General features: G+C 43.2%; 1 protein-coding gene across 4 annotated transcripts; it reads left to right on the forward strand.

Annotated features, from left to right (window-relative positions):
* Positions 1 to 7,350: 7,350 nt before the first annotated feature.
* Positions 7,351 to 14,519, forward strand: LOC129596789 (ATP-binding cassette sub-family G member 4-like). 4 transcript variants are annotated; one of them, XR_008691485.1, is made up of 4 exons: positions 10,830 to 11,043; positions 11,625 to 12,917; positions 13,208 to 13,866; positions 14,262 to 14,519. XR_008691485.1 is itself a non-coding variant. In XM_055494138.1 (4 exons), the coding sequence occupies exons 2-4, from the start codon at positions 12,700 to 12,702 to the stop codon at positions 13,837 to 13,839; spliced, it is 777 nt and encodes a 258-aa protein (XP_055350113.1). In that variant the 5' UTR covers positions 10,830 to 11,043; positions 11,625 to 12,699; the 3' UTR covers positions 13,840 to 14,170. The 4 variants fall into 4 exon arrangements, 3 of the variants coding, with proteins under 3 accessions (XP_055350112.1, XP_055350113.1, XP_055350111.1); XM_055494138.1 differs by lacking the exon at positions 14,262 to 14,519 and having other exon boundaries at positions 11,625 to 12,771; positions 12,845 to 12,917; positions 13,208 to 14,170; XM_055494137.1 differs by lacking the exons at positions 10,830 to 11,043; positions 14,262 to 14,519 and adding an exon at positions 7,351 to 7,565 and having other exon boundaries at positions 13,208 to 14,169.
* Positions 14,520 to 15,405: the final 886 nt, after the last annotated feature.

The raw sequence follows: 15,405 nt of genomic DNA on the forward strand, positions 1-15,405 counted from the left end.
AATCTGCTTTTTACTTGTTAGATCCTCCGAATTTCTCTTCCGTGCCTGCTTTTGGGTATTTACAGAAAGGTCAATTAGGCTGTTAGCGGTCCGCGAGTGCGGACCAAAATATGATCGAAAATATACCCGAGTATAATTTATGCCTTTACTTGCTCGTAACCTTAATTACGGGTAAGACAGTGGTTCACCTGGCGCTGCTCGTTTGTAACTGGACGTCATAAGATCATATTTGACTCCGCACTCGCGGACCGCTAACAGCCTAATTGACCTTTCTGTTAATACCCAAAAGCAGGCACGGAAGAGCTATTCGGAGGATCTAACAAGTAAGGAGCAGTGGGCTTTCTGACTCGGAATACAGAAAGAAAATGAGCATACTGAATCGAGCTGCAAATGATATCCTAACCAGTAACCATCCTGCGGTTAGCCCTATCCGCGCGAATACCGGCATGTAAGCGTAGGGAAAAGGTGACCTTTCCAGAAAGATCTTGTAATTTTTTGTCGTGGTGGTGCGGTACTTGAATTTTTCATAATAATAGAATGATATGTGTACTGCAACTAGCGGTACTTGAATTGTACCGCTAGAATTCCGGGCCCATCAGGGCGATTCAATCGCACAACTCTGTAGGGTAGCAGGCGACCAACATATGTTTACGAATACACGATGGTACCATAAATGTAGCGATGTCATAGGAAACCATTGTGCATAGCAGGAAGAAACCTCCGATCGCACGTTAACCACTGTTATCGCTCAACAATAAACGTAATTCATGACACTGAGGCAAAAACGATCAAAACAACAAACGCTCCAAATAAGACCTCCCTCAACTGGGGAACCCACTAACAAAGTTCATTACAGGACAAAAATACCACAAACATTATATCCAAAGCAATTCACAATCCTGCATTGATTAATCATTCAGCTTTTAGCGACTGGGTGGCGCTTGATTGTTTCGGACGGCAAGAACATCGAACTCTACCATCATTGTTCTGTGGTGAGCGCTGTCCGACTTTCGGTCCTCCTTCGTGGTGCAGCATACCCGTTAAAAGTGCCCACGATGCCTCAGTAGCGACATTTAACGTCCTTCGCCTTACATTAACCTTTCAGTTGCCTTCACTGACCGAAGTTAGCGAATCATCTGTCGTCGTCGCTGCTACCATCGGCTGGCGCATGTCGTTCTCCTTCTTCACCCTTCGCTGTCACGCTCACGTTCCGTTCTCTCACACCCACTTCGTTCACGGCTTCCACGGGCCACTTCACCGTTTCCACGATCGCGCTCACCCTCGCTAAGTCCACTTCTTACTTCTCCCTATATTCGCGCCACGTCCACATCGTCATTCCGGCTCTTCATTAACTTCTGATTACAATTCGAACTGCCCAAGCTATTCTAAAGCTTTCTCAAAAAGTCGTGAAATCTTTCGCCATAAGGAGTTCCCGGTAAGGTCACTCTGACTTCCATTGAGATTGAGAAACATTGCCTTCATGGTCCAGGACGTTATAAGGGGAATCTGCAGTGGGTTGCTTTCCTCCTTAACTTGTTTGCGAAGTCCAGTAGAGATTCACATCCCTATTTTCACCGTTTTATAACGAACAGCGTAAAACGAAAGATTCAGCTCAGCTTACTCATGCTCAATCCGGCATGTGATAGATTGGTGGCCTGCTACTAGGTTTTGGTTCTTCGTTTTTCGGCCATCCAGGAGAGATTCCTTTCAGGTTCCCGTCTGTTCCATTAAATATTTTTAGTTCTGCCTTATGCCCGGTTGGAACCAAATTAATGTACTCAATGTCATCTGGTCCATGTGCCTCAAGTGTTTCCGACAAAGGTTGGTTTTTATTACGCGAAATGCCGGGTACTGGATCCCCAAACAGCTCTTCTTCCTCACACAACCAGGTAATAAATATCCGCAAATGCTCCAACGAAAAAATTATTCTTGAGTCTGCGACAGGGATCTGAATAAACGCCACTTTTAAGGTCGACATACACCGCATCGAACGCTGCCTGGTTACCAGATTCTGGTGTTAACCAAAACTGATCAACTGGATCCTTCTTTTGTGCTTTGCATTTCTTCATGCCATTAAAAATTGATTTATTGTCGTCCAGATTTTTCTGTACGAGTAGAATCTCCGGTTCCCACACATCCAACAAATTTCGGATCTGTCATGCGTCTTCTGCTCTGGATGTATCTGCTTTCTTTGACATCTATTATTAAAATGTCCGCTCACTGCTGCCAGTTTTAAGTGTTCCATGTGTAGCGGTTCTGATAACAAATCTTTCAAAGTAATCCCCATGCCTAAACCAAATGGAACTATATCCGATCGCCACTCATCTTTAATTAGTTCACGGAGTCCTTCCCGATTCATTCTGTCTTTGACATATGCGCTTATACAACGCCGCTCTGTTTTTGATTGTTCCGGCGCTAGGAGCACGACCGCCCAAGCGCCTGCATTGCGTCCACTCCAAATAGCGCTGCGCAAAGGCCTAAACGGCTCGCGACAAGCGGCTTGTTGGAGAGTCGTCTCACCAGGTTTCACCATCGGCATCTCTCGGAGAAGCTGATTGATCGGATAGATTGGCGGCGTGACTAACAGGAAACAAGAACTACTGAACAGTTTTCATACACGACTGAACAAATCGTAACCTGGAAACGTCATTTGTTGTGGAAGAGCTTTTGTTACTGCATTTTGAAATACCATTGCAATATCAGTCCTGTTAAGAACGAAGCGACATCCCACCCTTGACTAGCTGGAGCACGTATGCTCTTTCTGCCGAAAATTTTGCAATTTAGTATTTGCGCGCTTTGTGGCTGCTGTATAGCATGCGACCCTGAAAGCATTTTCTCGTGTACAGGGTACTGTATTAAATGGATGGGGTTTTTTTTCTCTCCAAGGCTATCTGACACCAATCCACGATCATGCCTTTGAGAGCCAATTTTCTGGTTTTGAACTTATCCAGACGAGTTCGGAGACTCTCTTCGGAAATGCTAGCGCGTACGGCCAACGCAGGCATTTAAGCTCTTTTTTCCGGTATCTACTGTACGTTCGTAAGTAGGGTTCTTCCATTCAAGGTTTTTTCTGCAGCGCAAGCTATTGCCAAAATTTCACTGTAAAGAATAGGTGTTGTTGTCGTGCGATGTCCTTAAAATACATGTGATAAACGGTAATCTCTTGGACCTATGCCGCAGCAGTTCCAAGCTGTTCTTTAAGCCTGTCTGTCAGCGTTGCGGCTCTATACCACAAGGATCACAGAGCCTTAGGACAGGCTTAACAGATTGATCGTCCTGTAAACCTTTGTTATCCCAGAGTGAATATACAATTTTTGTGATGTGAATTTGGCAGCATAACGTTGCTGTTATTATTATTATATTATTAGCTATTATTTCTTGCTTCCAGATTTTGGAAAAATTCTTGCTGTCCGACAAGTCAGGTCGTTCAATCATGACGCTTAATTTAGGTGTGATGTCCAACCATGAAAAAAGCTCGCACAGACAGTCACACCGAAATACACAACTCTGTCGGTGTTGCCGATGCCATGAATTAGGCTGCGCATGATTATATTGAAAAGTTCTGCAAAAAACTTTTGGCCAAACGTACATCGGAACAACAAAAGTAGGTCGGCAATGCGATACACAACAAATACTGTCTTCTTTGGCGCACATGAATGCGCCAGTGGTGATCTTTATATGTGAACGGTGTGATCGGTTTCGGATAGTTCTGTCGGCAGTGGAGGAAAGCGCAGCGGTAACAGAAAACAGTTTTTAAACGATGTTGACTCCATTTTATACATTTTTGGTATTCTGTTTGGCAACAGTGTGGTGTAGGATGGTGAAATATGCAAGTCGTTACCACTTCTTCGTTTTCTGAGTTTGGTAATTCGGTGGAAATTAGTGCAATCAGTATTGTTAGTTGTTACTGACTGGCTCGCTTGCAACTTGCAAAGCAATTTGGGCATGAGAAAGTCCTCCTTTTTGAAATTCGGTAACTTCAGTGCAGTACACTTTTTTTCCCATATACATTTTCCTTGCTTTTGGTGCATTGAAAACCTGAACGGCCATCGACATCCGGTCGGTCAGTAGCATGTTGTCCTGGTTTTAGTTTTTCCAGAATTTCAAGCCATTTCGGACTGGCGGTCACAATATACAAAACGTTGGATTTCCGTACTGCGACGCATTAGTCAAAGCTTCAGCAGTTCGTTTTCTCTGTGTGGACGAAACCAACACTCGATAGTGCCCCTGTGGACCAATCTGATATTGCGGAACTGGTAGATGCATTGGGCAGGGCCGCCGGGTAAGTTGGGGTGCTCTCCGTTGGGGCTGACCCGCGTTGTTACATCACTGGGCAAAGTTCTATCCCGAAAAACCTTCAGAGAGATACGTTTTGCTAGAATCGGCAGAGCCATGTCCGGTGGTACTTTCATCAAACAGCTCCTAATTTACGAAGTACGCGACTAAGGTTATTATGGGGCAAGGATTTTGTGCGTCTTTTGTTGTTGGACGTGAACCCTACACAAAGCATTCTCCTAGCGTTGTGCTTCGATAGCAGTTTCATGTTTTTTTTTACACAAGAAGTACGGTAATACCGCTCAACAGAATTTTTCTTTTCCGCATTGTTGCGACATGGTTCCATTTAGGATTGCTCTCTGTCGGTTGTAATTACTACAGTGTGTCAGCCTTTATTGTCATATTGGTTGTACAGCACCAGATCGTCGATAGTTCACAGTTTTACGAAAACAATCAAAACAAAATTATTACTTAACTGACAATACATCAAACTTCAAAGTGATGTCGCAAAGCCACCGCTGATGCCGTTTGTCGCTACTAGTTGCGGCAGTACCCGTCAGTGCACGCTCAGTAGCACATCACCCGGAATGCTTCATCCGCGCGTTAACCGCAAAATGTACAGATACCAAATTGTAAAGTGCATTAAATTACAGATACTGCCCAGTGTTACAGGAGCGAACTTTGAGTGCAGTATTTACAAGTACCTGCTTCTCCAGGGATTCCGCATTGCGCAGCCCCGAAAACTGTCGTTAATGGCAGTTTTGGTGCCTGCTCAGAGCGGAAACCTAGTGGACACCATTTTGAAGACGACGAAAACTGTACCTACCAGGAATGATGGCTGTTTTGAATTTACGAGTAAATATTGAACGTTTAATAGTCCTGTTACTACCAGTACCCTTCTTTTTAAAACGCGATTACAAATATTCTAATTAGATTACTGAATCATCATGCTTAATGCACTCAGCTGTTCAGCTTGGTTTCGTATTTGTGCTAAACCAATCAGTCTTATTCTTAAGTTGTTAAGCAAACTTTTAGAGGAAGACACAGTGAAATACAATTTAAATGCATTACTATGCGTCGCTGATGGCTGACATGCAGAAATTCAAGAAAACATTGCGTCAATAAACAATAAGCCGTAAAACCGTCCGTCAAGGCACATGCACTGACTGCTACTGCACATGAGTTCTGGTGGCGAAGATGCTTCGGCAAATGAATTATACCGTATCATTATATATAATAGTCGTTCATGTTGAGCTGTCACATAAATTAGGTACTTACATAAAAGCCGGCATCACGACGCGCCACTGCGCGTCGTTACTAATAGCAGGCAAATAGAAAGATTAGCGATCAAATATTCCATTTTCCAAGCGCATCAGCAGCGGTCAGAGGGAGATCCTGCCGCAGAAAGAATCCATCCTACTCAGTACAGTAGAACGAGAATGTGAGAAGTGACGCCTGTACTCTAACACTGCATTCACGAAAACTGTATAACAATGCGTATTCTGATGCTGTGCGTTTCGTACATAGCATTTCTTCAAAAGAAAATTTTATTTCATCTGTCATTCCAAGAGTCCGAGCTTTGCTTGCTAACTTGTGCGCAAGTTCTTACTGCAGACTGTTTTCAAAACCAAGACTCGTTTATTGGCCGTACGAAAAGCCAAACTTTCTTGAAATACTGATTATGGTTGTGTGCTGCTCGTCACGAGTTGGTCCAGCACGTCTTCTAAATGCTCTACGACTCCTTTAACTTTGTCAGTATTTCTATTGATTCCCAGGAATTTAGCACAAGTTCACAACCGATGTCGTTTCTATAGAGCAGTGCAGAAAAATTATATACAGTGGATTCCTTGTATCGTGTGACAGTTTAATGTCCAGATTGAATTGGCCGATTAGCACCAACGATCGCTGCTGTGATTACGATGGGAACGTCGTAAATTAACGTCTCTATGCCGGTACCGAAATCATCTTATCGTGCCCTTCCCGACCACCCTCTGTCCTATCAAGAAATCGTCCAGGACACGTCCGTTCCGAGCTCGGCACTACTTCATGGCTCAGTTTCTGGAGGCGAAGGAAAACCCCACGCAGTACCCCAGCCACTGCCGCCCTTATACAAACGTCTTTTTTAAATTTTTCAACCACCCGGAGGATGCGCGCACATGGCAGCGCACCGGAGCGGCCTGTAGTGAAAAGTTCAGCAAATACATCACGTACTGGCGCGTCTGCCAGCTTGTGGACAACATCACCGGCCTGGTCTTCATGTTTCTTTACCTGTTGGAATATAACCGAAAACGGGGGGGCATTGCCGGGGTAGTAATGTTTGCGATGTTCTATATGCTCTACCTAACGGACGTGTTCGTGTGTACTCGTAATTCTAATATGACGTTCCTTACTAATTTCATTAGTGTGCAGATCTGAACGAACACGTGGAGTTTGTTCGATCCGGTACAGAAATAATTTAACTTTTGGTGCTTACTATAGAAGAAGTTCTTTATTATATCTTCGAAATCTTTCGGCATTTGGCATTAGTAGCGCTCACCATCAAACAGGGCTGTAGATTTGCGAGATTATAACCAAAACAATAATCTGTGACACATGAAAAAAATTTCCAATAGTTGCACGTAATTCATGATTCACGCATTTTCATGTAGCAGCTTATCGTGAGACGTGCCGATAATTGTGGTAGCTGATGTTGCGCTTGTGTTGAATTGTATGTGGATTATCGAGATTTGGCTGAAATATCTACTCAAGAGTAGATATTTTGATTCGCGATATTGTCGAGATTGTGGGTGTGTGCACAGACGGCAAGAATCATGCGTCATCGAAAAACAGGCCAGTCACAACGGTTATCCTTATCGCAGTTTTTTAGTCACAGATTCTTGGCCGTTGAAAATCTCGAGATTCTTCAATGGTGAGCGCTAATATTGTTCTTGCAGGAGCTCCTTCGATTGTATGGCACATGACATACCACCAAAAGGGAAATCGGCCATAAGCAGCCGGTGTGTACGTTTCTGTAATCGGCCATAAACGTACACGTACTTACTCTTTTACAGATACAGTGGGAAAAGTAATCGACACGTACACCTTTAAGGAGACCACTTGGAGGGAAGCGAGGCCTTTTAGTTCACGTACTGAGAAGATTAATCCCACGCCCGGCAGCTGGACACCATCGGAGTTTACAGGGTGACACGTATTAAGTTTCCAAAGGTTTGATCTTTGCTGACATTATGACGGAAGCGGTCTTGGAGGAACAACGTGCGGCGTTTAAAACAAATGTCGGGATAGAAACTGTTGTAAGTACATCATGGATGAAACATTCGATATACAGATAGACGGATTCGAGTCGGTCGCGCTAGTATCTACTACATGGTCTACATCAGAGGGGCGAGGGTTGTTTTTCCAGAAACGCTGGTATGTCGTGGCGGTATTCCTGCTGCTCGAACTGGCGTTTTGTTTCATGATGAGAATGCTGTCAGTGCGTTTGTAATACATTTATGCTAAATATAATTATACGGTAGAGCTGCAGATATCAGCTCTTAAGTACATCGTTCATCGATGAATATTTTACCCGTTGCATCAGAATAACGGATTCAACAAGATGCGAAGATATGGCTTACTTTTCTCCAATTTTTGCAGCTTTTCTGTAATCGGCCATGCAGTCCTTAAATTACGTAATAAATATCTTATGAATTTTTTTATTTAACGTGCGTGGATTGTCACTATAATTAGCAAACATGCTTGACTGGCTGTAAGTGTAAATCGATGTGGTCGAATGTCGCACCCATTATTTTAATTTGTGACAGTCATTCTATGATTCGTCGTATATTTTATGTTCGCCCATTTTATGCGGAAATTGGGCAACTCAACCAGTTGTGAAAATATTAAGCCGGCTCTTCACAATGCGTAGTAAAAGTGACTGGTTGTTGAGAAAAACCGAAGAATATAATATGTCCTGCGATGTAATCAGCTTATTTTTTAATTTATACAATAGCGCTCAATATTACATGTTTCTAAGCGGTGCAGCCGGCAGCGTACTAAGCAAACTTGCAAGGTACTCAAATACGGCTCATACGGCTTATACTGTAAGGTACTCAAATATGTAAGTTACTCAAATACGGCCGAAAAGAGCGAACGAATTCATTTCCGGGATATCACCGAATGCCGTCAGTTTTCGCTGATCGCTCATGTCACAGCACTTTGTGCAATGCGTGACTGGTGGCACGATTATCGCTAAACAAATCTTTCGCCTCAACCAAAAGATGGCGTTTCCGGTTGCAAATCTAGTTCTGTTCTGTTTTCAGTAGGCGATAAAAAGCACCAGGAATGTGCACCGTTACGCCAGTGAATCCATTAGTGAAGCTCAGCAAGGCGACGGCACATTAAAGATTCTCAACTGCGGACTGCGCTAGTTTTTCGGAACAAAATAGTGAGTCGGCGAAGTCCGCCGTAAACCGTAAAACGGGCACCGCTTTTAATCAAAAGTACAGAGTTAGACAGAGCGTGTGTCTAACGAATTTCTGTCTGCTCCCTTGATTAAATGCGTTTTACGGCGCCCGGTTGCTTCCCCAGGCGGACATCGCCGACTCACTAATATCTCCAAAGTACCGGTTTTACTGTATAATCAGCGCACCGACGTTTAAACGGTTTTCGGAACGTCATTACATGCCGGCGATCGATCACGCGAAGTACAGAAATGGTCAGGGTGTAAAAGTGGCAGTGACACCCGCAATTGGCAGTGGTGGCTCCTGGCAGGCGATAAAACTTGGCAGTGGCCTACAAAAACCCATTCGCATTACTATACAGTAGTAGTAACCCGTTGCCTAACCGGACCCGAAAAAAGCAAGAAATTTCTCCTTTTCATTCCAGCAGAAAAGCAAATATAGAAGAAACATTTAAGAGAGCGGGCCGGGTCTTGTCGGGAACCAAACTCAAGTACAATCCACTAATACAAGTTTCCATCTTACATTGTCCCCACTGGCCACTAGGGTAAACTTTAACTTCAGAGTAAACTTCTAGATGGAGATATGATTGTATCGCGAAATAAAACGCGAAATAAAACTCTAATAAGAATGCGCTGGATTGCTATAAAACGGATTGTGCTTGCGGTGATGCTCCTTTGGCATGAACGATGTATACTTCTACGACATATACAGTAACAGTTGCACTCCAGTATAGTGGAACTTATTTACGTAAAAACCGGCATCACGATGCGCCGGCAAAGTATATCCTTCCGTACCGTGTCCAAATTGCTGCAATGTTAAAAAAATTATCGATTAAATTTTCATTTATCGAAGTGCTGCAGCAATGATCAGACGGTGCGATGATGCCACAAAAAAAACGTGTACGAGTCGGTTATGGCAGGAGCAGCAGCTGTACTTTGATAACGACGCATTTTAAAAAATTAGGAACTGAAACTCGTCCTGGTTGATTGTCTGCCGAAAGCGGATTTCACAGCGGCAACGAATGGCACGTCGCGGAAAATAAATGGGGGGTAAATACAAATTGATAGACGAGCTAGACGTGCTTAGCTTGATGAACTGAGCAGCCGCCTCGGTAAGCTGCTAGAGTAATCTGTAACTCATGCATTTCCTAGTGTATGAAACTATCAGTGCATTGCATCCTTTTTCCTTCGTTTTTGTATTTTCCATTTTTTGACAGTAAACTGTACTTTTGGGAGAGATTCGTGCCCTTCCAGCTCCAGATGTATCTGTATTTCGAGTAGCTTAAACTACCTTCCTCGCGGCAATATTGTCAGATTTGAGTCGGCCGCGCTGGTCTTCACTACTGACGGGAATGCAGCTCGTTGTACAAAGGCGCTGGTGCTGGCGGCATTGTCGTTACTGGATTTGCCGCTTAGCTCCAAGAGGACGCAGTTGAAACGCTTGGATAATTACACTTACTTACGTTAAATTTAAATTTTACGCTAGAGTAAAGAAGTTGAGTTAAAGTGGTGCACTGCGTTCAACAAAGAAGTTAAACTGCAGCGGGCGCGAAAATGCGGCCGTTGCCCAGATCAAGCTCGGATTAGTGAATTTATGGACTGTACAATACGAGCATATTTGTATACGCACACACAGAAACTGTACATGGTGGATTTAAAGTGTCATGCAGATTTCGGTCGTGTTGCAACTTGCGTGTAACTGTTTAGTACAGTTCACGGTGCAAGTGAGAAAAAGCCTTGCAATTAGTTGAGTAGTTGGTTACTAACTCTAGGCAATGTGATTTTTCGGCGGCGCCAGCAATGTTTATGGCAGCCGCCGGTACGTACGAAGGGCGACTGGCGGTAGCCTTATCGGTGAACAAACCTTATGCGCTGTTCACAAAATCGCGTTTCCGGTTACCAATCTGCCAGTGTCAACAAAAAGCGGAGCAGCGTCCTCATTTTTCTGTGATTTTTAACAATTCCAGCTATATCTCAAAAGCTTGCACCCAGGGTTTGCAGCTGACGCAGCAATGGTAAAGAATGCGAAAAGCCTGATTAGCGTGTTTAGAAGGAACATATAAAACCGTAAAGCGATAAACAACCCGAATATATTATGTAGTTAGCTACATTTTAACTCGACTGCTGAATCAATCAGAATCGTAATTATTAACTCGATTTCATGGCAAACAATCGTATCTTGAAAAGTATCATTTAGCAAACTGAACAGTACTTAGAAGCCTTCTTTCGACTTCGAGAAAAGTGTGCGGTGGTAGAACGGACCCAACAGTGTATTAAATTTTGGAGTTTTCCTTCTCTGCATCGCCGGTGTGCCAATCTGGTTTGACATTGTAAGTGTGCTGCAACGGCCAAGTTACATTTGTGTAATATACCGAAGCCTTCGGATAAATCGTCAAACAGCGCACTTTCCTCGAAAGCGCCCTTAAATAGATTTTCTTCATTCTGCCCACAATTATTAAGCTTTTTGGTCGTCTTTTTTTAATTGGTCGTACAGCTTTTTTTGTACACTGATTCAGTTCCAGTTCGGTGCAGGAAGGTACACCCAAATGAGGATAAAGGCTGTCATACAGTCGCTGGCTTGTTGAAATTTCTGTCAAACATCCCGTTGTCGTCTTAGAAAGACTGTTCTTATTTGAGTTAATATAATGTTTGCTCTGTAGCGCACTCACACTGGCGCAAAACTCTGCATCGGTTGACTTACGCGCTTTTAAGTACTAGTAGTATATTGCATACGACAACACCGGGGTCACCATTTGCTTCTGATATGGAAAGGATTAATCAAACAACGTTTTTATTTCAGTATGGTATTGCAATGGCAGGTTCTAAGCAATCTCATGACTAGGATTACAGTTGTATGAATACAGGTTTTAGTGTAGCGTAATTGATTTCCAAACGTTATTTTATTTTGTAGCAGACAAAATGGCGGAACAACAGTGTCAACTGGCCATTGCCTTTGTTGGATTGACTTTCTACGGTGAAAGAAGACTAAACTGGAGAAACTGCCCGAAATTTAAGCGCAAAATCATTCTTAGTGGAATTCATGGAGCAATTGACTTGGGAACACTGACCGCTCTGATGGGTCCATCCGGCGCCGGCAAGTCAACACTACTAAAATGCATTAACTGGCGGCAAATGAGCGAGGTGGACGGCTCAACAGATTTTTTACGAAGACCCGCATAATGTTATCCAGACCAGCCTGATCGTACAGGATGTAAAGGAGCATCTACTTAGCGGCTTTACGTGTCGTGAATCACTTATCTATGCCTGGAAGCTGAAAAATAAGCGGCATAGTCTCGACAACGACGTAATCAATAAGATACTGAAGGAGCTGAGTCTTGAACAACAGCAGGACACCCAGGTGGAAAAATGCAGCGGTGGCGAGCAAAAAAGAATCGCCATTGCTATGGAGCTGACCAAAATACCTGGACTGCTGTGTCTTGATGAGCCAACTAGCGGTTTGGACAGCTGCGCGGCCAAAGAATTAACACAATACCTGAAAAAGATTACTGTGAGCTACAACATCGCTGTATTAGCTAGTATCCATCAGCCCTCGAGTGAAGTAGTAGACATGTTTGACAATCTTTATGTGCTGGCGAAGGGCGGGCATTGTGTGTACAATGGTTCCCCGCGGATGTTAGCATCGTATTTGAGTCGAACTATTGGACTGTCTGTCAATCAAGGTGATAATCCGCTTGATCAACTGATACATATCAGTTCCAAATCAAACAACGGGACTGTCCAACGTCTGGCAACCCAAGCAAACACCAGTAAGGCAGCTTTGGAAAATCGACGGCGGCAGGAAGGCTGGCGTTTGTCAAACGGAAGTAGAACATGGAAAGCGTGCATTAACAGTCCTCCAACCTTTACCAGGCTGGAAATTCTTATCTGCCGCTTCGTATGCCATGCTTTTAAAGCTCGTAAGGCAGCCATCACGGTGCAGATTCTCCTGACATTGTTGCTTGGAGTGTCGCTGACTGCTGACACAAATGTTTAGCGAGGATGTCGGCACTGATCCTGTCTGCACTGAAGCTTTTGCAGTTCGGACATGTAACGAGACGGTACCAATCGCGCAGTGCTCTGTATTTGGACCATAACATGAGGCTTCACTTTTTCGCGTTTCTTGCTTTACAGTTCTTGATCACCGTGCCAACTGCAGTGCTTTTTACCAACGAAGTCCTGCTTTTCGTCAACGAGCACAGAAACGGTAACCTCAGAACCTTTCAGATGTTTAACTGTCAGTACGAAAACTTTGTGCAGGTTGCCATTTGCCATCTAAATGGATACGAGAACACGAGAACGATTATTACTAATTATTTTTAGTCATTCATTCAGTATGCGACCTTTAAAAACTATAAAACGTTTAAGAAAAAGGAGTACACTTAATGATATACGTAGCTTTACCACGGATCCATGGATATTATATCCGGTATCTCCTGCCTGACAGCAGAAAAAACTGATACCGAGAAGAATCTGGATTAATATGGTATTTTTTAGGTTGGTATGGAACGGCATCTTACTTCTGGGCAAGAACTATTGTGGAGCTTCCATTATGCCTTGCAGTAAGCGTGGGCTATGGTTTAATTGCCTACCACCTCAGCAATCAGATCAACGACACATCTCGCGCCGGAAAATACGTTGGTGTTCTCTGCCTGGCGTCCCTTACTGCCCAGGGAATTGGTTTGTTGATTGGCACTTTGGCTCATTCGAAAGCCAATTTGGCCAATGTCATGTCAGTGGGCGTATACCTGTTCAACTTGCTTCTCTGTGGATTCTTTGCCCCCCTTGATAACTTACCACCAGCAATTTCCTGGGCGCAGTATTTGTCCTTTTCTAAACAAACATATGAATTGGAAATGTACGTCATTTACGGGTCGGATCGCTGCCCGGATGGGTTAGTGTCCAAAGCGTTGATCATCCTTGACATTCAGGATTACAGCGCCACCGAATTAAACCTATATATTCTGATTGCTCACTTGGTTCTAGTAAGAATTACGGCATTTTTCTTTCTGGTGTGCAAGGCGAACCACTACAAACTGGAGCAGCTGATTTACAAACTAAAGGTATTGATGCGTTGTTGTGCATCGCGGTGTGGTGGATCGTCTCGTTTAGTCGAAGACACCGTTTGAAAGCAAAGAATGGTCCCAGTCTTTGAGGTTGGTGGATAATTATTTCAAGGGAGCGCTAGAAAAACCATAATGGTTGTCGACTATAACAACTGCTCGGAAATGACATAATATTTTTATCGCATTTGATTCAAAGTTTTATACCACCCATCGTTCGGTAAATTTATTTCTCCTACAGAAATGTTTTTTTAACCACAACGATTTCAGTTGTATTAAGTTATGCTGACATTGTTTTACCGGCAATAAATGGAGCAATAAGTTGTTTTTGTTTTCTTTATTCTGAAAAAGAATTGTGTGTGTGTGTGTGTGTGTGTGTGTTAAAATACCCAAAAAAAATGCATGATTGTTTGTAAATTACTGAATACACTTCGTCCGGCTTAACATACAGCTGCTCTTTGTCAGATTGTAAGATGCATTACTTGCAGATATTGCACGGTGTCATTGGTACGAACCCATCGGAATATCATTTTTACGAACAGCTGTGGATTTCGCATTCGGCAGCTCCGAAAACTGTCGTTAATGGCAGTTCTGGTGGCTGTTTAGAACTTTAGAGCGGAGGCCTTGTGGTCAATTTTTCGGAAACGATGAAATCGTTTCGAATAGTAACGATGGCTGTTTCTGAGAGTACGATTAAATACTGCTCGTTTACCACCTAGACGATTGGTAATTGGCGCTACCCGTCTGTTTTACTGCTATAGAAATTCTGCTGGCGAGGATGCCTCCGGAATTATACCGCAAGCAATAGTCGAAAATACAGAGCTGTTGCGCATGTCTACTCTGTACGTAAAACCGGCATAGCGTGTGCCGACAAAATTCATCGTTCTGTACCGTTCCGTACCATACGGTTGCCTTCTCTTAAATTTGTTTTTTTAAAATTTCCCATTCCTTATGTACTTAATGATGTAGCGTGGTACGATATCTCATAAAATCAAAATGAACACATTTTCATATTCAAAGCAGATGGTAACCTACCGCACAGAGAAGGCTATAAGCGCCGGCCGCACTCTTTCGTTCAATCATTTTTCGATATATGTACTCGTACATAACATTATTATCAAGAGCAGACAACCCGGTTAACGGGACTTCAGTGTTTGGTCGTGTATTTATCAGGCCGCTTGTTAAATCACTGGATACATATCTGTATGTTCTATACCGGATGCTCATTAATATTTTTTTGTATAAGTTTTCCATTTTTTTTTACATAATTTTCTACTTTTTTTCTTTTTTTTTATTTTTCTTTACATAAGTTTAATATTATGATGAATTACAGTTTAACACACAATTGCGGTGTACTGCTTAAACCTTGTAAGTACCAAAATTAACCCTTGTATTCTGAACTAGCGCAAGCGCGCAGTTGCGGTGGTATAAGCGGACGCCGGTATTTCCACTGATCGCTGATGTCACAGCAATGTGTGCGAAGCGTGACTAGCGGCCTGATATCGCTGCACTGAACAAACCTTTACACGGGCCATGGAATTTTCGGTTACAAATCTGACAGTGTCAACAGAAAGTGGGGATCGTTACAGTATTTGTATTTTCTGGTATCCCGCTAATTTTAGCAAAAACCAT

Source organism: Paramacrobiotus metropolitanus, unplaced genomic scaffold (assembly GCF_019649055.1).
Source record: "Paramacrobiotus metropolitanus isolate TYO unplaced genomic scaffold, Prichtersi_v1.0 Parri_scaffold0000096, whole genome shotgun sequence".
NCBI lineage: Eukaryota > Metazoa > Tardigrada > Eutardigrada > Parachela > Macrobiotidae > Paramacrobiotus > Paramacrobiotus metropolitanus.

Bases quoted from the DNA above. Each gene is read 5' to 3' on its own strand.
- LOC129596789 (XM_055494137.1), top strand. From the start codon at position 12,713: ATGTCGGCACTGATCCTGTCTGCACTGAAGCTTTTGCAGTTCGGACAT. The intron at 12,918-13,207 runs GTAACCTCAGAA...GGTATTTTTTAG, and splicing joins CGTCAACGAGCACAGAAACG to GTTGGTATGGAACGGCATCT.